Here is a 20,405-nt window from a genome sequence, read left to right as displayed (position 1 = left end):
ATGTCCCAGTTTACAGGTAAAAAACAGCAGTATCAGTCCACACAAAATGGGATTTAGACATACCTGTTTGATATGGGCAAGACGCCCTTTGCTGGCAAGACCAAATATAGTCTGTGAAAACCCAGATGGTCATCAACCAGTGCCCTTGATCAAACAAGTTCCCATTTTCCTGGATGCAAGAATGAGTGCCTTTCTGTCCAAAAGAGCTAAAGACTAACTAATTGTACTGCTTTCCAGGAGAACCATGAGAATGGAGTTCCTGTGATCTCTAAGGTAGTCTTGTGTATGGCTTAGAGTATTCGATCAAACGTCAATTTTCATACAAATAGTTGATTGGAAAAGTATATATCTTCATCAGAGGTTGCTGCTAGTGTTCATGGTTGTATTAAAATATATTGTGATTGTCACAGCTCTAGGTAGGTCTCAATAAGTTATAATTGGCAAGTGACTCATCTCATGGTATAACTTAAATTAGTTTGGTGCACACCTCAACTCTTTGTTAGTATCTGAATATTTCTTTGAAGGACTGTCAGTTATGTTTTGTTCCTCTGGTTGCACTCAGATAATAGATGTGAGGAAGGTGATGGGATAAGACAAGCGAGAGGTGGGGGAGGTGAGAGTGTCAAACCCTCCCCTTTCCAATAATTATTACTTTGTGTAATTGTTGTAGTCAGTTGAGTGAATTATCAACTCACCATGACTGCTCTGACCTCAGAGCAGCTCTCCATTGCTGACATAGCCCCCTCCCATTCTAAGCCACACCAGACTGCCAGCCATCAGACACCACCAAGCCTTGCCAGTCTTCATTAATACTGTGCTTCACTGTGCTCTGATTCGCTTCTCAGGACTGCATTGTGTGAGGAGTTGCCTTTGGCCCCTCTGCACTGCCAAACCCACTGTAGGCCAAAGAACCTTGTGCTTAGGTCTCTCTCAAGCCTGCCTCAGCAAGCCAACTACCTGGTTCGACCGCCCACGCCTCTCGAGTGAGCTCAGAGCAGCTCTCCTCTAGGGCCACAGTCCAGTCTTCCCCGAGGCTCAGTGTCATGCAGGGAAACCTCCGGCACTACAGCTGATTTCTGGTATTCAGAATGTCTATAGTGGGAGCTCCAGGTTTCAGGGCGAAGGACTGGAAGTTTATTTCTGCCCTGCAACATATTATTTAATGTTGTATTATGTTATGTTGTGTTACTTTTTTCCAGCTTTCAGGATGTTGTGTTGTGTTATGTTATCTGTATTTGCAATGTACACTGTTACTTGGGAGGATATCGTCAGGTTGAAAGAGGATGCTGGACTAGCTTGCCTGGGACTGGCGAGAGGAGGTCTGTTCGATGAGCAATGTCTTCAGCTTCTTGTAGAACTCGAGAATTGAAGAGGTGACTCTTATGTGTAACAGCAGGCCGTTCTAGGCTTTAGCGGTGATGTGGCAGAAGGCATGACAGCCAGCTATAGTTCTGTGTATGCATATACATTTAGAGTTTCTCTGCAGGCTGGCAGCTAACAAATCAGATATCCCTAAGCACGTCTTTATTACATAATGGTCAACAATGTCTTAAGTGATTTGGGATGTAGATTGAGAAGAATCTTGTGGGATTTCTTAGAGTTTTGTGACTATCCATGTAGTAAAAAACTCGCTTTAAGCTATACATTAGTGTCTAAATGAGTGTATAGATTAAAAGAATACCATCATAATATATAAAAGTGAGAAAAACATTGTAATACAGTTATCTACACAATAAAAATGAAAGCAATCAGCATACATAATGACTAATCGGGGGTCTTTGGCCCCTGGCCTGAAATGGAACCAATATACACAAGAACTGGCAAAGCCAACAGGTCTTGCCTTTGGGAACTATTGACTTCGCCAGTGCTGTGTAGTATCAGCAGCAGCTACAAAATAAGAAAGAAAAAAAGGTGCAATGACGAACTTGCTGCTGGTAGCCATGTCATTTTGTAGGCATGCATGCTATAGCATGGAATTTAGGAAGTTTTATTTAAAAGTTTGCATCATTAATGATGCCCCTGGACCTGGACCAAAGCATTCTTTTGGAGGGCAGTGTGGGCTCTCTCCCGAGCCATCCAGTGGCCCTTGGAACCCAAACTCCCAGGTTTGGACGTCAGTGTCCTGAGGACCTCATCCTCTGAGACACTGTCTTGCTCCTTGCCCCAGAGAGTGAGGGCAGAGAATACAACTCTAATTACCTGTCCAGAGCCTTCACGGCAGGAAACATAGATTTGCAGTCTCCGGCAGGGTCCGAAGCAAAGGCTGCTTCCACCAGGTAGGAGCAAAGCAAGAGAGCTGGCTCATGCTGGCACCAAGAATGGGTTTTGGCTAGGGAGATAGCAGGGGTCGTTGGGGGCCTTGAGGGTCCCTTCTCTGCCCCCAACATTTTAGAAAAGCGCCCCCCCCCCCCCCAATATGGGGGGAGCGTGGCCCCTTAGAGGTCGGGGCTGCCGGGGGCCGGACCCTCTGCACTAGTTGTGCACGGGCTGGCCTGTTTCTTCCGCCCGCAAGTAAGCAGAAGTAACACGTATGAAGGTGTGTAGGACCTGCGTTGCCGATCCGGTCCGAACCGCCGCGCGCCAGTGGGGGGCTTTATAAGCGCCCCCCCCCAGAAGGCTCAGCCTTCTTCTTTTGGCACAGCGGAGGTTTAAGGGATAAAGGTAAACCAGTGTCTTGCGCCAAAGCTAACCTGTCCGCCATTCGTTTTTTCGCCAAACTCAGGGATCAAGATTCTCAGCTAAACTCTTTTGTCATTAGGCAGGCTCTGGCGGGTTGGTCTAGAACAGACGGTCCCAGGTCAGACACTAGGCGTCATATAACACCCCCCTTACTAGAAAAATTATTGTATGCAGTCACTGCAGTCACATCTTCGCCTTTTGAGGCTACCTTTTTGCAGCTACTTTCTCAGTGGCTTTTTATGGGCCATTCCTCATTGGTGAGTTAATAGCAGCCTCCAAGAGCGACCATTCAGGAGGACTCCAGTGGGCCGATGTGCAAATCAGTGCAGATTCTATAACAAGACAGCTGCGTAAGTCCAAAACGGATCAGTTAGGTAAGGGAGCACGTATTGGTCTCCGGGCAGCTTGTGGTTCACTTTTATGCCCTGTGGGCAACTTAGCATCTTACTTGGCGGTTCGTCCCCCTGATAGGTCCACCGCGCTCTTCATTCATGCAAATGGGGACTGCCTATCTCGCTACCAATTTGCAGAGATACTAAAAGTTACACTACGGGCAGCGGGAGTTGAACCTCCTGGGTACTCTCCCCATTCATTTAGGATTGGTGCAGCTACATTGGCAGCAGGTGCGAGATTGCCAATGTCAGAGGTGAAAGCCATTGGGAGATGGGCTTCTAACTGTTACAAGCGGTGCATTAGACCTGAGTTGGTATTATCAGGGGTCCTTTTCTTTTTGTTACGTCTATAATTCCAATACTGTTTCTCACGCAATTTTCTTTTATTACAGTCGACGGCACCTCATGTGGTTTGGGTCCTAGGGCATTCGTTCATTTGTCGGCGGCCTACAGGTTGCAACAGCTCCGTAAACCGAATCCGGCAGCAAGCCAAGACGTGCCTTCCGTTGGTGCAGGGTTGGCGGCAAAGGAATCGACCAGCTGCAGCAACTTGTCGCATTGGCCCGAGGACATGTGGGACTCCAGTCCCCGGACCTCATCATTATTCATCTTGGTGGCAATGACCTGGTGCGCATGGGACGGAAGGCACTCAGGGAAACTATCTTCCTGGAAATTACTAAACTAGCTAACCAATTCCCAAATGCAGCCATTGCTTGGTCTCATATGGTGCCTCACAGAAATTGGGGCCCAGGCATTAAAGCACAGACAATCAACGTGTCAGTTAGGAGACTCAACGCTGAGATGACCAAACTTTTCCCCGGTCCAGGCCGATTATGGAACATTCCTCAGAAAACTTCTGAAGGGTCCTGAGATGTTCCATAGGGACATGGTTCACTTGTCGGATGCCGGTACAGACCAATGTATGTCTGATATGTGGTTCTTCTCTCAGAGTTTGTTTTCAGGTGGGGAGGGCGAAGGACCTTTGGGGCCCTGGTCACCCTCGTGGCGGGAGAAGAAGTACTAAAGTAACCTGAAGCAACAGAGGGGTCCCCAAGGCTGGGTCCCCGGTATAACACCAGAGATAGGATCCTGAAGTCCTGGACCAACCTGCGGATGTACACACCAGATTGGGGGTAGGGAGCCCAGATCACTGGGGTGGTTACGGGGCTCCTGCCCTTGGCCGCCCCGTTACACCTCTTGGCTGATTGGTGTTTGGAGAGGGGGCGGAACCCTGAGCATGTGGGCAAGGAACGGAGGAAGCAGGGGTACCGCCCCCCTAGGGATACAGGTGACATCCAGTTCACCTGTGTGGTCCAAAGGAGGTTTGGGACAGGAAGGGATCCTGTCACAATTGATTTATGGTTACAGATAAAAATGTACGAATTCATTTGATATTATTTTAGATTTGCTGTGAAAAGTTTCTTGAAGTGATTTCTATGAAAAATATGTGTGTGATTTGGTTATTAACAAAGTAAATAAAATAAAAACTTCTTCCAACGAAATGACGTGTTGGTCTGTGTATGACCAGTGTTGGGGTAAGGGCCTGCTGGCGGTCTCCGAGTTCTATGGAAAAGCGCCCCCCCAATATGGGGGGAGCGCGGCCCCTTAGAGGTCGGGCCGCCGGGGGCCGGACCCTCCGCACTAGCACTAGTTGTGCGCGGGCTGGCCTGTTACTTCCGTCTGCACACCTTGCGAGGTGTGTAGGCGGAAGTAACACGTATGAAGGTGCGTCAGACCTGCGTTGCCGATCCGGTCTGAACCTCCGTGCGCCAGTGGGGGGCTTTATAAGTGCCCCCCCAGAAGGCTCGGCCTTCTTCTTTTGGCGCAGCGGAGGTGCAGATGGACTGCAGCGTTTTTGTCCCACCCACCCTCTCCCTGTTTTATTAGGCGGAAGAAGAAGCACTAAAGTAACCTGAAGCAACAGAGGGGTCCCCATGGCTGGGGCCCCGGTATAACACCAGAGATAGGATCCTGAAGTCCTGGACCAACCTGCGGATGTACACACCAGATTGGGGGTAGGGAGCCCAGATCACTGGGGTGGTTACGGGGCTCCTGCCCTTGGCCGCCCGTTACACCACTTGGCTGATTGGTGTTTGGAGAGGGGGGCGGAACCCTGAGCATGTGGGCAAGGAACAGAGGAAGCAGGGGTACCGCCCCCCCTAGGGATACAGGTGACGTCCAGTTCACCTGTGTGGTCCAAAGGAGGTTCAGGACAGGAAGGGATCCTGTCACAATTGATTTATGGTTACAGATAAAAATGTATGAATTCATTTGATATTATTTTAGATTTGCTGTGAAAAGTTTCTTGAAGTGATTTCTATGAAAAATACGTGTAAATAAAATAAAAACTTCTTCCAACGAAATGAGGTGTCAGTCTGTGTATGACCGGTGTTGGAGTAAGGGCCTGCTGGCGGTCTCCGAGTTCTAAAAAAAAAGAGTGGGTGCTCCAGATGGCACCAGGGAACCCACACATGAATAACAATGGCCACCACCTGATGGCACTCAGAAACTGTATTTCAGTACCCCTTTTTTCTCAGCCCCGGCTTAATTGATCACCCCAAAATTTTACAGTTTGGAGCTGAGGAGGAAGAACTTTTTGGAACACTTCTTGAAGTGTAAACTGCACCAAAGTTATAGGAAAAGAAAAAATGCTGCTCCCTTGGACACGTTTCCAATTATTGCTACCCAGTGGCCCCTGCCACTGGGTAACAGACAGACAGACAGATAGATAGATAGCGTCTCAAAAACGGGACAGGACAGACACAGAAGTAAGCCTAAAGACTTACTGTTGTCTGGTCTGTTCTGTTTTTTGAATCCTCAAAATCTGGTCACCCTACATCATTTAGTCAACCCTGAAGCATAATGTTGTTGTCCTCTGCCACATAATTCCAGTGGCTCTGCCCTTAACACTGCCTTGTTCTGGTCTCTACTGCCTCTGTACCCTCGTCCTTGACCCTTATGTACATCACTTAGCAGGAGCTTTAAGACCGCACCATGAACTCTGACAAAAAAATGTCCGATGTCGCTGCTTTTATACAGTCTTGCAGTGAGCCACTCACCAACATCCCTCGCCAGAGAAGGGTTGTTGTTCCAGTTCCAGTGCAAGGGGCTTATTTGAGGATCGGGAAAAATAAATAGCCACACAAATGCATCTTCTAAAGTGAAAAATGCATCAAAGAAGGCTGAAAAAGTGTTAAGCGATATATACAATAAACCAAATAATTATCTATTCTATAACCTGTATCTCTGTTTTATAATGATTTATCATTTTGTAACTCTAGAGCTTATGTATCTACGCTTGGTAATATTTGGTAATTCTCGAACGCTCTGTAACTATCCATGTAACGCCGTATGTCCTACTGTAAAGCACTCTGGCGCCTCTGGATAATATTCGCGCATTATAAAAAATGCATACATAAATTAATGAATTGTGTCTCAGTCACATCGATGCAACATTTTCTTGTGTTGTGTTTTTGCAGATCCCGCGTGCTGGGTGAGTCCACCACACTGCAGTCATGCGTAGTTTTCTTCTTATATACATTATTGTACTTCCTCTGTAATGCACAAACTGGATAAAAGTCCGAGGGTACGCATTTATGTAACAAGCACCCTTTTCAGGTCCGGCCACACATATGCGCTCTCGCACTCAATGCAACACGTTAATAAATAATAAAAAAGATGAATACAGACTGATGAATAAGGGGGCATTTTGAAGTGTTTCAACAAAATGCCCACTAGAGGGAGTCTGGGCGCTTTCTAAAAGACTAGAAGAGGCAAAAACACAAATCAGATACAGTAAAATAGCCGGTGTGTGATGATGAGCATGGGGGTGGGGAGGGATAAGAAGCAGAGATGGAAAATGAGACTGGAAACCGTGAGCTGTGCGTCCTCTTATCAGGGCTCCTGCACGGAACGGTTTCTAAAGGGATGCACGGTGCACACTCCCCCATTACAGATGCGCGCCACAGCGCTGCGCCCTTCAGTTGTTTTGCAATCACACGTCGTGGGCGCTTTGTTATCTACGGGGAGGGGAAGTGTACACACGCGTTACTCACTTGCTTCCACAAAGGCAGCTGGCTAGGTGTAAAGATTATAAACTCATTTTCAGCGGTGCATTGTAAATTGAGATAATTATCCTCATTGTAAAATTGTGTACCATCTTCACACACCTACACAGCGTCACATGTACGCAAGACAGAAGGTGCCTAATGGAAAAGATGCATAGGTGCACACCAATTTACTTTGCAGAACCCATGTGGACTACTTAATTAAAAAGCAAAGGCATACATTAAATGCACGCTGTCACACAAGGGTTTGTTGAAAAAGCTCAAAATTCACCCAGCTTTGGTGTTCCAATTTGCAAACGAAATTGCATTGATCCCGACACATCCTTTCCAATAGCACCTGATTAAGTGTCATCGGCTGTAGAGGTTAAAGAAATACATATGGGGCACTGCTCTCGGTGATTAATACGCCGCGCCCTCCAGGCTGCAGCTGTGTGTGACACCACATCCCCCCGACGGAGAGGCAACCCCCCGCAGCTGGAAGCCTCCAGCGGGTATGAACCATCCCAAATCGCTCTGTAATTCAATTAGTCATGTTTCAAGGAGGGAAAGAGGCGTGGTTTATTTTCTTTTTTCTGGGCGCTGGAAAACGCCTCTTTTAGGTCAAGCGGTCCAATCAGAACTGAGCCCATAGGAAAAGGCGATCTGGGAGCACAGGGCTGTTGCTGGCTCACAGATTTCTTTTTTTTTTACCCTTATGCGAGTGGCTGGTTGTAGGCAGTGTCCAGCCGTGTCTCCCCCCAGGGCAGCGGAGGGACAGCTCCCCGCGGCACTGGAATTACCTGCCGCCGGATGAGCCTGCCTCCTGGAGCCGGCCTGGGATTGTGAGGGAGGGACGAGGAGACAGACGCCTTGTTATCATTCTTATATTCAGCCCCTCATGCGGGGTCTCCGAGCCGCCCATTCAGAAAAAAAGAAGGCGTGTCACTGCGAGGATACAGCCTGCTTAACGCCACCCTCTGCACATTTTTTCTCCTCTCCAAAACTGACTTTTGCCCCTCCAATCACCAGGCAGTTTTTGATTTTCGTGGACTTTTTTTATTTTTTTGTGTGGAGTGGGCTGCCTTTTATCTTTAGCTGGTGTGCCTGTCTGCTGCCCGAGGAGGAGGGGTGCAGCCGCCTCACCCCCTGTGAAGTGCCGAAAAGGTTATTTATTATTTTTTTTGCTGCTGTTGTTGTTGCTGCCTCTTCTGATGTCAAGGATTTTATTTGGTGCGTTTCTCACAAGTTGCTGTCTCCCGGGGACTGAGCGCCTTTTGTAGCCGAGACTTTCCTTGCGCGCCCGTGGCTGGAGGAAGGGGCAGGGGAAGCAGCTCATCTTTATGCATGTGACTGGTGGCGGCCGGCGGCCAGGGAGCGGCGTCTGCCCCCGGAGCCAGCGGGGCTCGGGACGCCTTCTATAAAGGGACCCCTCGGCTGCAGAGGAGGGAGCGGGGCGCGCACACCCCCAGCCATGCCGCGCAGCGCGCCGCTGGAGCCGGGCGAGCGCTGATGCAGCCCGGGAGTCCGCGGGGCCGCTAACGGGGCCACCCCCAGCCGGAGGAGCCGGAGCCGAGGAGCCGGGGCCGTGAATGTGACAGGACAGCCGCCCGCTCGCCGCCGCCGCCCAGAAGCAAGGAGCGCCGCGATGCCGCACGTGGACATGCTGGCGCTGATCCTACTGCTGTTCTGGATGTGCGTCCGCAGCCAGGACCCCGGGGCCAAGGCGGTGGCCGACCGCTACGCCGTGTACTGGAACAGCAGCAACCCCAGGTACGGGCAGGGGCTGACTGTAGTGCACTGCGCACGGGGGTAGGCGTTCTGCACAGAGCATGCACTGCACACAGCGTAAGGAGCCAGTGGACGCTCAGATGGACAGATCACTGTGCACATGGTGCCTCTTCCGTGGTGCGCACACGTTTTACTGCACACGATCCGCAGAGCATGGTGTACTTTGCGCTGAGTAACTGCTGCCTTGTACACAATGCACGAAGCATCGCAAGTTTCACAGGCACTGCACACTGAACAGCCCGTCCAGTGGTTTAAATGTGAAATAAGTTGTGTGCACCATAAATGCAACGTTCTATGTGCACTTTGGTCTTGGCACATAGTATTTATGGTGCACATAGTTTATTTCGCATCTAGATCACTGCACGTGCTGATCGCGGTGTTTACTGTGCTCATCTCTTACTGCAAGACCGCACTTTCGCACAACGCAAAAAGCATGATGTACACAGTTCACATAGCATGTACGTTTAACGGGCAATACAAAGGGACACGCGCCACTAATATACAGCAGACAGTGCACATGGGGCCATACACATAATGAACGATAATAATCGGCACGTTATGCACACGCCCTGGGCATCATACCTAGCAGTGCTGTCCGCACACAGAAGGTTCATAAACACAGCTCGAGTCCTGCCCTTCTCCCAGCGCATGTGACAATTTATGCCGGGAAGTATTACACACACCGTGCAGTGCTCATACTATGGTCGGAGCACACACATTCCACATAGGATGCAGTGCGGCGCACGCAAAATGTTTGATGCGGTACACCTTGGTTGTGCATTAATACAAACAGCACTTCCCGGCCATGGCGCTCCACATACGCCGACCTTATGATCTAGCTGAGCTCCGTGCAGCGCAAGCCGCACGGTATACACAGCGTGCGTGTAGTGTACCCTGTGCACATCACTCGCGGCGTGCGGAACAACTCGGACATGCGGTCGTCCCACGCACACAACGCACATATCACGAACCCTCATCGCGCATAAACCTATTTCTGACTCCACGCTGCACATACTCCGTACACGCATTCTGCTGTCTTGCGCGCACTGCACAGCCCTGGGAAGGTGGACCGAACTCACTCACTGCACGGTAGACTTCCCATGTACCGCGCTCTGTATATGTCAGCAATGTGCGCGGTTTTTAACTCCGGATTGAGCCGTTCCACAGTCTGACCAGCTCTGCACGGCACAGAGTGTACATAGTCTTGTATGGCGCATACAATAACCGCACACCTGTACTCTCCCGCGCACTTTATGGACTGACATAGAAGGCTCAGGTGCAGACAACCGCTTCGCAGCGGCCGGCTGCACTCCACAGCGCCTCCACTCAGGAGGCGCCCGGCTCCAGAGGTACTGGGCACCCAGGGTGCCTAACAAGAGGCAACGTCCTGGCACTGCAGCAGGCATCTGTGTCCGACTTGCTGTGTATCCCGGCCGGGCACTTCAGATGTAATGTGCACAGTGACCCATCACTCCTGCGCTGCCAGGCTGCCTGTGCCATCGGGTGTGTGCACTGTACCATCTGTGCACAGGTACACTCGGGGGTACCATAGGCGACGAGGATATTAGCCCGGTGCATGGGAGGTAACAAAATTGCAACAAGTGCCCGCTTCTGCCCACTCACTGGACCCTGCTGGGAGACGGGGCGCACCGCTCCGTGCCTTGGGGTACTAGACATGTTTAGTATGTTGTTGCGCATCGTGGCGCAGTGATAGTTTGGAGCAAATTGGAGTAAACCAGCGCTCCGCACGTGGCACGGCGGGTCCAGAGCCAGCGTCGGAGGGGCCCCCCTGTTGCAGAGGTAGCTGTGAGCCTGTGCCCGCTGCCTGGCAGGGCGCCGGTACCTGACGTGGGCGCAAGTCTCCCAGAGTTAGATACATAGGAGTGCGGTGAGACCCAGTCATCTCCCGAGACACCAGTCGTCCTCCACCCCGCGCGCACTACCCTCCTCCAGGCACTCTCTGACTTGGGTGCGCTCACTAGTGCCGTTCCGTAGGCAATAACCTCCTAATGTCTCACGCTACACCCTGCGGGGTCCCCTCCACTCATGGCCCCCTCGCTGCATCGCTCCGGCTGCCCCACGCATTGCTGTCTGTGGTGCCAACCTGGACGTGAGGTGATCCAGGATAGACCGCGGCGTGGGCGCACACGAGGTGGCACAACAGGTGCCTCGCGGCAAGGCTGTTAGTATACCTTTTAAAGTAATCGTTTGTGCATTTACATTTTGAAATGTTTCAGTGCCACTACTTTGGTCCCTGGCGGCCCTCCCCACAGCCCCACTGTCATTTCTCTGATTGCGCCGGGCTGATGGGGGTCCTGCGCCTTGTCAGGGGTATTAAGCGCCGCATTAATGCCCGTATATCACGATGAGCTGGCGTCAATGTAAAATACATAAATTCCCACTGACCTCTTCCTTTCCTGCCTACATTGGATGTTGGCCACTTGGTCTCTGTGTGCAGTTATTTATTGCTTTACTGAGCCTGCCGAACACAAGTGCGAGGTTGGCTCGTTAGCGGCACGTGGGGCTTCTTGGCGCTTGGTAATAATCAGCCTATGCTGAGCGGTATGCGGGAGTCGGCGCCTGGAGTTGCGCTGTCAGCGCACGGTGTTTCCGCACGGTTCCTCGCCGGCTTCGAGGGGCTATTCAGCAACAGGCTGTGATTTTTTACAAATGGGCACCGCACATTCTGTGGGAAAGGGATATTCTGATGGCGAACCCGTCCCTTTCCCGGGATAGCTACTAGACGGCTGCTTAGCTCCATGCCCTCGGCTGGAGGGCGAGCACGTCATTTATTGAAACTGTATTTTTGTTAAACGTGGCCCAGTCGGGCCCTGACGTCGGTGGTCCGTTCAGGTCTGTGAGACTTAGTCGAGGCCTGTCTTTTAATTACACAAGTCAGTTTCTGACGAACTATCGGGAAGACATAGCAGCAAAGCACCTGAGTTTTCAAATTACATGAAATTAGGATGTTTCACATTTAAATCAGATACGTAAGTGCATCGATATTCTATATACGTTCATATGAAGTAAAAATCTGTGCATACGGTGTAGCTGCGCAGGCAGGTCTTGTATATATAAACAATCCGGCCCGAGTACTGTGCTTGAAATGGAAATAAAAAAAGCAGGTACTCACGATCCCAGAGTACCCGTTTGCAAATGAGTGCAGGTACTCTCCCACTATAAGCATTGCACCATTGCAGAGGAGTACAGGTCCCCCCCCCTCCCCCCCCCTAAAATTGAAGTGCAGGTTCTGAGTACCTTTAAGGCCCCGTCCATTTAAATCACTTCCCGGGTAATGTCTGGAACAGAATCTGTGCATCTTAGAAGCCTTCTGCCCATTAAAGGGCACACAAGCTTTTCCAGCTTTACACCAAGGATTTCCAACAAAACCCTCCCCACAAGAAGGACCCCAGAAACACTGAAGAGCTAGCCCTGGCCAATATCCGCGTGGAAGCCGTGTTTTTTCTCATTTTTTATACTGCCAATTCCCATACTTCAGCTCCTTCTACCTACCCACAGCACGTAGAGGCGCCTGCGACCGCTGCACGGGGCATTATGTGTGTATGTATATATATATATATATATATATATATATATATATATATAAAACACAAATATACATTTCTTTTCTCACCTCCTTCCACACACACATATTGTAAATATGTTACTTGTCTAGGTACTTTTATTTGTATAAAAATCGTATTTCACTGGTCCCTGTGAAATATGGGTTTCATCATCTGAATGGCAATCTGAAAGCACTCTCTGCACAGCTTTACTGTCATCTATTGATTAATCAGCATACTGTTCATAAAACATGAACAAAGCCTTAAAAATCCAATTCCTATCAGTGCCCAATGATAGCCATAACATTTTCAACAGTCTCTCCGTGCTACAAACAAAACATGGTTTATAACAAAACAAATAGTATTTTTTCTTTAAGTCTTAAATACATAAAAAAATTCTAAACACACCCAACCAGTGTAGTCCAATATTTCACATTCCGTTCTCAATAAACATTTACATGTTAGAAAATTACTCTGTTTTGAAGCTTACTGCCCCAAAATGACAGCGTAATATATCAAAAAAACATATAACAGGTAACATGTAATATGGTTCTTCTATAGTGCCATCTTAGGGTACGAGGACGTTTACAAACTGCCTCCCCTCGGCATTGTAACATACATTAATATACTGTGTGTGTGTGTATATACATACATATATATATATATATATATATATATATATATATATATATATATATATATATATATATATAATAATATATCTATATAGGGAGAGAAGAGGGCCCATGCACAGATATGTGTATAAACACAAACTATATGTCTGTACAACACTGGTAAATATCCTCTCACAGTTTACCTTTGAAATTTGAGTTTTACTGTGAAAAAAACAGCAGGTTTTACTGGCTGCCCTGCTTAGCTCCGGCTTCATGAAAGTGCTCCCCCTCCACCGCAATGGGATCACTATGTTTAAGGTCTGGTCACCTGGGTACTATTTTTTCCTGGTTGAAACCAGATGTGAAGAAAGCCTTTTAACCTGTTATGCAGTAGAGTGCCTTTGGTATATGTTGTAGCTCCTACTTTTACCGGCATGGCTGCCTGATGTGGCTGGTTGGTTTGAGATTAAAGCTTTGAGTTTTGTCACAGGTCACGTTTTGGTGGGTTCTCACTGCCTGTAGAGCAGCAGCCTGAGCTTCCCCATGGTTCTGGCTGCTGTCAGTGACTTTAAAAGAACACAGAAACATTTTTAACTCCATCGCCCAGTTTGCTTGCTGTAGTCTGAAACCGACACAGCCCTTTGCCTCAGTTTTTAAAAGATTAGAAACGGCAACATGGCGCTTGGATACTTCAAAAAGTGCAACATCTGATGCAGAGTAGCAATAAAAACACTTTTTTGTAGCTCATTGTCTTGATGAAAGTAACAATGAAATAGCACTAGTCATGTGTCTTGCTAGGACGGCTTCCAGTAATGTATCACAAAAGTTTTGAAACTGAACATTTTCTATGCACGGAATTGTAATGAGCAGTCTCATTTACTTTTGTCTGTAGGTTGTGACTGTTGACTGAAAACTGACCAGACCAACTTAGATAACTGTTCTAGTATTAGGGGTGTGTGAAATTTGCTTTTGCGTAATTGTGTGAAATCTCAGCAAAATTACAAGCAATTACCCAAAGTGGAGATCCATCATTTGGTGCTATATTTTAGCGTGAAATGTGTCCGTGTCAATTTTTGAGGCAAGGATGCATTCTTCAGTAAATAATGGTGCAAAAAAAGTGCTGCTAGCAACAGCCAATTGCGTTTTGGTTGTTTGTAAAACTTGGTGTCAACGTGGTAATTTTCATGTAACAAGCGTAATGCAAAATTGCTGAAGTTATGCCAATTATGAGGTGTAATTTAAATTTCGCTTGGGCCTACCTAGTATATCCACAAAAGTGACTGGGTCATTCATGTGCATAGACAGGTTATTTGTAGCAAATATCTTAAAACACTCAGAAAATTGGCCAATTATAACTAGCATTCTGACAGGCTTACTGCAGGATACTTGTTGGTTCTACATAGCAAACTGGCCACACAACACTAGTCAAGTACATCTGGCAAATTTGGGGAGTAAGAACGCCTGTGCTACGTGCTGCCAACTAGCCAGTTACATATGGCAAATTTATTAGGCTTTCACAGCAAATTAACTGGGAACACATATTACAGTGGATATGTATATACTACCCACTTGCTAGCTATATGCAATCAGATACTAGCCACAGAAGATAAACTGATGGAGTATGCATGTTACACTGGCTTGGTACACACGACATGCTGGCTCAGAACACAGAAATCTGTCAGGCCCCATATAGAAAAGTGACTAACTACGTATATCAGGTTGGCCATGGCAGAAGGGGCGCGTATGACATACGGGCTGGTTACTTCTGGCAATCAGACTGAGTAGAAATGGCAAACTGGCTAGGTACATGTAGCAATCTGCCAGGAGATGCACTGCAAACTGATATGCGTGGCACAACTGACCGAGCACTCGTCGTGGACAGGCTAAGTCTTCCTAGCAACAGCTTTGATGCTTTCTGTGTGATCACAGTCCTTCAGCCCTTGCGCTATTAAAAGCCCCTTGGTCTTTATTCACTATGAACTGCAGGGCACTGCTTTTATAATTTGTTAATTCGCAGCACTACCTTGGATTGATAACCCTTCTCGCTCTTCACTGTCCACAGTGTGTATTTCTAGCATCTCCTTGGTCTTAAATTGAAAGCAACGGCTTGACTGTGATATTTTTGGGAAAAATTGAGCTGAGGTAACTCAAGTGAGTGTGGGGTCTGACACTCCTTGTGTGCAGACTGTGACTTTTGAAGCAGTTCCTTAATCTGCAGTGAGACAGCAGAAGACAGGCACAATCCAAGCATTTTCTGTGCCCCGAACTATGGCATGACTATTTGTATTTTTACAAGGGCTTCTGCTATATCTGATAAAAATATATTAACAGTGCAGCCATATTTATTAAGAGTTCTGCATGTGTATATGTGTGATAGCTTGGTCAAACAGAGGACCCTCTTCATAATCCTTTTCCAAGTCTAGTTGAAATCCCAGTTCACCAGTTGCAAATATTTATTACTGGGTTCAGTTGCTGACATGTGGGCATTGTGAGATCCCTGGAACTGGCATGGATAACATTTTGGTTAAATCTACTTGCACCATAGAACTGGTTATTGGTGTCTAATACAGTATTTTGCTTTCAGACAGTATTTATATAAAACCAGTAGAATTCCCCTCTTTATTCTTTTTGGCATATAAAGGTCAATTCATTACATTATTTTCGGGGGATGTCTTACTTTAGGTGTGTGGTTGGCATATTTATGAATTTTTTGGAGCAGATGACATATATCAGCATTATGATGTCCGATGGCGAAGGCCCACTGTAATTCACCTGGATCCAGCAGCAGCATGTGCCTCCTGAGATCTTCACCAAGGTGACCACCTACATAGATGGACTTCACAGTTGTGGTCTTTAACAACCATGTGTGCTTCATAGACACTTCCTTTATGACTTTTCTGAAAAGTATTGTACTCTTCTTTTGGTGATAGATTATAAAACGTCTAAACAGCAATAAACTTTCTACTTTTCAGAGTAGGTTGGTAGAAACCATGGAATTCCATTTTTTGGGCCTGAGGAAAGAAAGGTAGAGTAGCAATGACTTGTGCTAGTGCCTCTAAATGTCGGTACTTCGCGAAACAAGGTTAATTACCTAACCGCCAAGTAAACTTTGTCCCACACAGCTTTTAATAGGATGAGCGCTGCAGACTGGTTACCTCTCCCTTAGGCGGAATTGACTCTCTTCCAGTAAAGGCTACGCTGATATTTGGAATGTTTACATGGATTTTTCTTGAGAAGCTGAAGTGCCTCTGGTGTCAAGAAAGTGCCTGCAGCCAGAGCTGGTATTCAACGTGGAGTGTGCGCACAGGGAGGCCATCTTGAACGGTTGCTTTGAATTCATTAGAAGCCTGCAATTAGCAACGCACAACAATTAAAAGTCGTGGCGGGTCACAGGAGGAAACAGAGCATTCTTTGTACATTTCATAATCGTTCAAAAGATTCTTCATGTGCACGCACAGCATTTTATTGAGATATTTTGAAATATCAGGTATATGCTCTACTTTTGGTTTTATGGCTTGTTAAACATTAGGCCCAGAGGTGTCAATATTTAAATTATTCCTGTACAAGTTTTCCAACGCTCTTTTAAGTTGGCATATGCTATTAAAGAGAGACTATTCCAGCTTTCAGAAAGATCGTTTAAGCTTTGGATTAACAGCCGTAATTTATTTGAAATGCATAATTATACATTAAAGTCATGAAAGTTAGAAGAAAATTGCTTCGGTGGAGGGCGTGCACTTCGTTGCAAACTTATTCGCAACAAAAACGTTTTAGACAATGTATCATTAAAGTTGATTTATAATTAAATGATTTTCTGCTTATCCAGTGTAATATACTTCGTGGCGTACCTTTTGGAGTTTGGTTCCAAAGAAAGTTTATCTGTGAACAAAAGTAATCAGACATTTAAAATTACAACGATAGCTTTGCTAGCTGAAGGGCAACGCTGAACACGATTAATTGAAATAATTGTGTTAGCAGTCTTTGACACTTTAATTATTTTTAGATTTTTGTGGCCTGCTAATGTCTGTACAACAAAAATAAGTCCCTGTTCGAGAACCGTCTTTCTGCATCAGACGCGGAGTGATATGTTGTGTCCGAGCAGTGGTCCTTGGGATGTATGGTGAGTGCCAATGCAAAGAGTTAGAGCGGATTCATGCCCAGGGACTAGGAGCCCTGTGAGGCTGGTATCGGGCTGATCGACAGGGCCTCATTGGCACAAAGCGTATTAGGCCAAGCGCCTCCGCGCCCACTTGTTTTACAGATATGCGTCTAGCATCGCGCGAGTTTCTGGGCCTGTGTTGTGTTACAGGCGTCAAGAAAGAGAGCTTTTCACAGTTTCATTATGCTCTGCGATTTGTTTCTCGCCTGCAGTACAGGGCCCTCGCGTCTAGAAGTTCGCCATCCGTGTAATAAGTGAGGCGCTCCTTCTTCTAGGCGCCTCCAGAAGCACGCCCGCCTCCGGACGCACTGTCCGAAGTTCATCACTCATAGCTTAACTGATTTTAATAGTGTTTCTCTAACCCCCGACGCGCTGACAGACTCCCCGGCTCTTTTCAGACGGTGCCTCGTAACCAACTTGCTATTTCCCCCTGTGAATCCCACACAATGAGCAATGCTTTTTACAGGCCTCGACCTCTGAAGGGAGGGCACATAGCGGAGGGGCGAAATCGCCCCCTAAAAGACTTCCACTTAATCTTTTGCAATGTCCCTAATAAAGGCGCCGCACACCCAGTGAAGCCCCCGGACTGCTCGAAATGCGGCGCTAAAGATGAGATTTTTCTGCTGCCCCGTGATGCTCCGACCCCAGCAGTCTGCGGCTCCACGCTGGGCCGGGAAGACGAATGCAACAATTACAGCCACACCACGGAGGTACCAGCGTCGGCACAGGCCGTATTTAATAATACGTTTGCTGCTCCTTCCCCCACGCATTTTATTTATATGCAGTATTATGCATGCATGTCACACGCTGCAGGCCAGGCACTTATCGAGCTTTTTGTCTCACAAGCATGATTTTAAGTGTAACCTCCAAGAAAAACTGCTGGATAATATTGGGAGGACCGAAGTATTTTTCAGCAAGCCTTCAAATCTTGGCATAGAAGGATTACTTCACAGGCCTGTTTTACATTTCGTGTTTTCTCGCAAAATTTAAAGATTCCCCATGAAAAAAGTGGCGCACACAATTTACGACAGCCTATTTTAATATTTTTTCCACTTTTCGCAGTTTATTTTCCGAAGCTCAAATCAAACTGGGTGGCAGAGAAGCGGATGTTGTCTTTAGTGGCAGAGACCATAGAATTGTTGTAGGTAAATTGCCTATGGAGTGTCGTGGTAGAGGTGGGTCCTGTGTGCCAAGAAGGAGTTTATCAAGGATGATGGGGGGGGGGAAAGGGGGGGAGGGGGAAGGAGTGTGGCAGATGTGACTGCGTGAATACAAAGGTGAGAATCCATCTTGTGATACTAGCATATTCAACAGAAAACAATATATGCTGATGGGTTGAATCACGTTATGTGGTGTGTAGATAATCTCGCAAACACTGTGACTGTACAGGATAACATACAAATGTACTATACATAGAGTCATGTACATTTTAAAGAATTTATTACTAAATTACAGTTCATATAAGCCAACTGGTGCCTTGAAAATTAATTGCAGTAAAGCAGGGATCTTCAAACTGGGGGGCCTCAAGTGATCCCAGGGGGGGCACCAGGCTCCGGCCAAAAGAAGCATTTCACAGATAACAGTGTTTTGTTTTAAGCAGAAACATGTTATTGCATTTTTTAAATGGCAACAGTACTTACCTGCAATGTTAAAATATATCTAGACATATTTAAACATTGCCATCTTTATAAAATATTTGTGAAACATTCTGAAGGGGGGCCCAGTGAATTTTATTTTTCTCCTGGGGGGGCGCAGCATTAAAAGGTTTGGAGACCGCTGCAGTAAAGTGTTTTACTGTGCCAAGAAAACCCCGAAAACCTGGTACACACTATATTTAAGAACAGCTATCTCAGAGAAGAAATAAGGTCTCATTTTGTTAATATCTCCATGCAATGTTTTTTAGACCCTCATAAGCTACAGGGCAGCATCTTTGTCGAAAGGCTCATAGATTTAGAACTGGCACATGCAGGTAAGAGTTGTTATTTGAAGATGTTCTCTTCCAGTTGATGAGATAGCAGACTGAAGATAAAGTTGCCACCATGCAATAAGTAGTGCCCTATGGGATCCACATTAACATAACACAATACAATATCATCACGCGGGCTTGAGTTGCTCTTCCATGAAAACTTTCATGGTGAAGAAAATTAAGGCAAGATGTTACAAAAACAATATTACAAGATTTCTATGATTACGGATAAATGTCAAGCTCCTTTTTAGCACTTTAAATACATCCATATGCTTCTTCCATTGTGAAGCATTTGTCAGATCTTAGACTTTTATGAGAGCTTTGTTACATGTCTACATTGCCTTAGTGAAAACATACGTGTATGTCATGTGTGTATCTGTGTTTAGATGGATTCAAGGTGCCTAAAATTAAGTCGGTGTTTTTTAAAAACAATGTTACAAGGTTTCTACATTTTCGGATAAATGGCAAACTCTTTTGTAGGACTATACAACATTATATACATGCATACGCTTCTTCCATTGACATTCTTTGTGAGGCTCGCCCTGCACAAAAAAATTCAAGTGCAGCAGCATTTCTACACATTTGAATTTCACTAACTCATTTTGACATCAAATGTCTAGACTAAAATTGTGCCGGTAGTAGTATCATGTTGTTATAGTCGTCACAATAGTTGCCAATTAATTTAGTCATTTATGAACACTTTTCAGACCAGCCCTTAAATTGAACCCCGATGGTAGTGTGAGCGGAAAGGAGCTGAAATACTTTGTGAAGATAGCTAATTTAAATGAATCACCTCAAGTTTTTTAGCATTTACTAATTTAAAGGATTTCAAAATATGGTTTGGAAATTCACTAGAGAATTATATGTATATCTTGTTCACAATCCTTGCTTCACACGTGTAGTGTGTGCATTAATTTTGCAAAAAATACATAGAGACGAAGGCATTACATCTGATGATAAAACATTTTTTAGGGCAGAAACAGATTACACTGGTGAATAAACAGTAACATGAAGTATTACTTTGCAGGGTTTTGTAGCAAACACAAAATTTGAAGTTCAAACGGCATTAGGCATTAATTTTTCTGTTTTCCATTCTGATTTCAGTTTAGCAACCAAAACTAAATGCCCACGCCCTCTTTCTGGGTTGAATCGCAAAATGGCTGCCGTGTTTTCTTCATAAAGACGGGGCGCTTCACTTGTA

The 20,405-nt window shown here is 46.4% G+C and overlaps 1 protein-coding gene across 5 annotated transcripts in view; it reads left to right on the top strand.

The window, feature by feature from the left end:
- EFNA5 (ephrin A5) overlaps nt 1-20,405 on the top strand; it is a 423,510-nt gene that overhangs the window by 27,544 nt on the left and 375,561 nt on the right. For 2 of the 5 annotated variants that reach the window (XM_069226330.1, XM_069226281.1), the window contains exon 1: nt 7,879-8,887. The exons of 1 other annotated variant lie outside the window; for it this stretch is intronic. In XM_069226330.1, the coding sequence (XP_069082431.1) occupies nt 8,763-8,887 (125 nt within the window). In that variant the 5' untranslated portion in view covers nt 7,879-8,762. Of the gene's footprint in view, nt 1-7,756; nt 8,888-20,405 lie in introns of those variants that run through there. 2 more of the 5 variants (XM_069226272.1, XM_069226290.1) reach the window with 2 other exon arrangements.

Source organism: Pleurodeles waltl, chromosome 1_1, assembly GCF_031143425.1.
Source record: "Pleurodeles waltl isolate 20211129_DDA chromosome 1_1, aPleWal1.hap1.20221129, whole genome shotgun sequence".
NCBI classification, from domain to species: domain Eukaryota; kingdom Metazoa; phylum Chordata; class Amphibia; order Caudata; family Salamandridae; genus Pleurodeles; species Pleurodeles waltl.
Note: the sequence above shows the minus strand (reverse complement) of the source record. Positions and strands in the feature narration are given on the sequence as shown.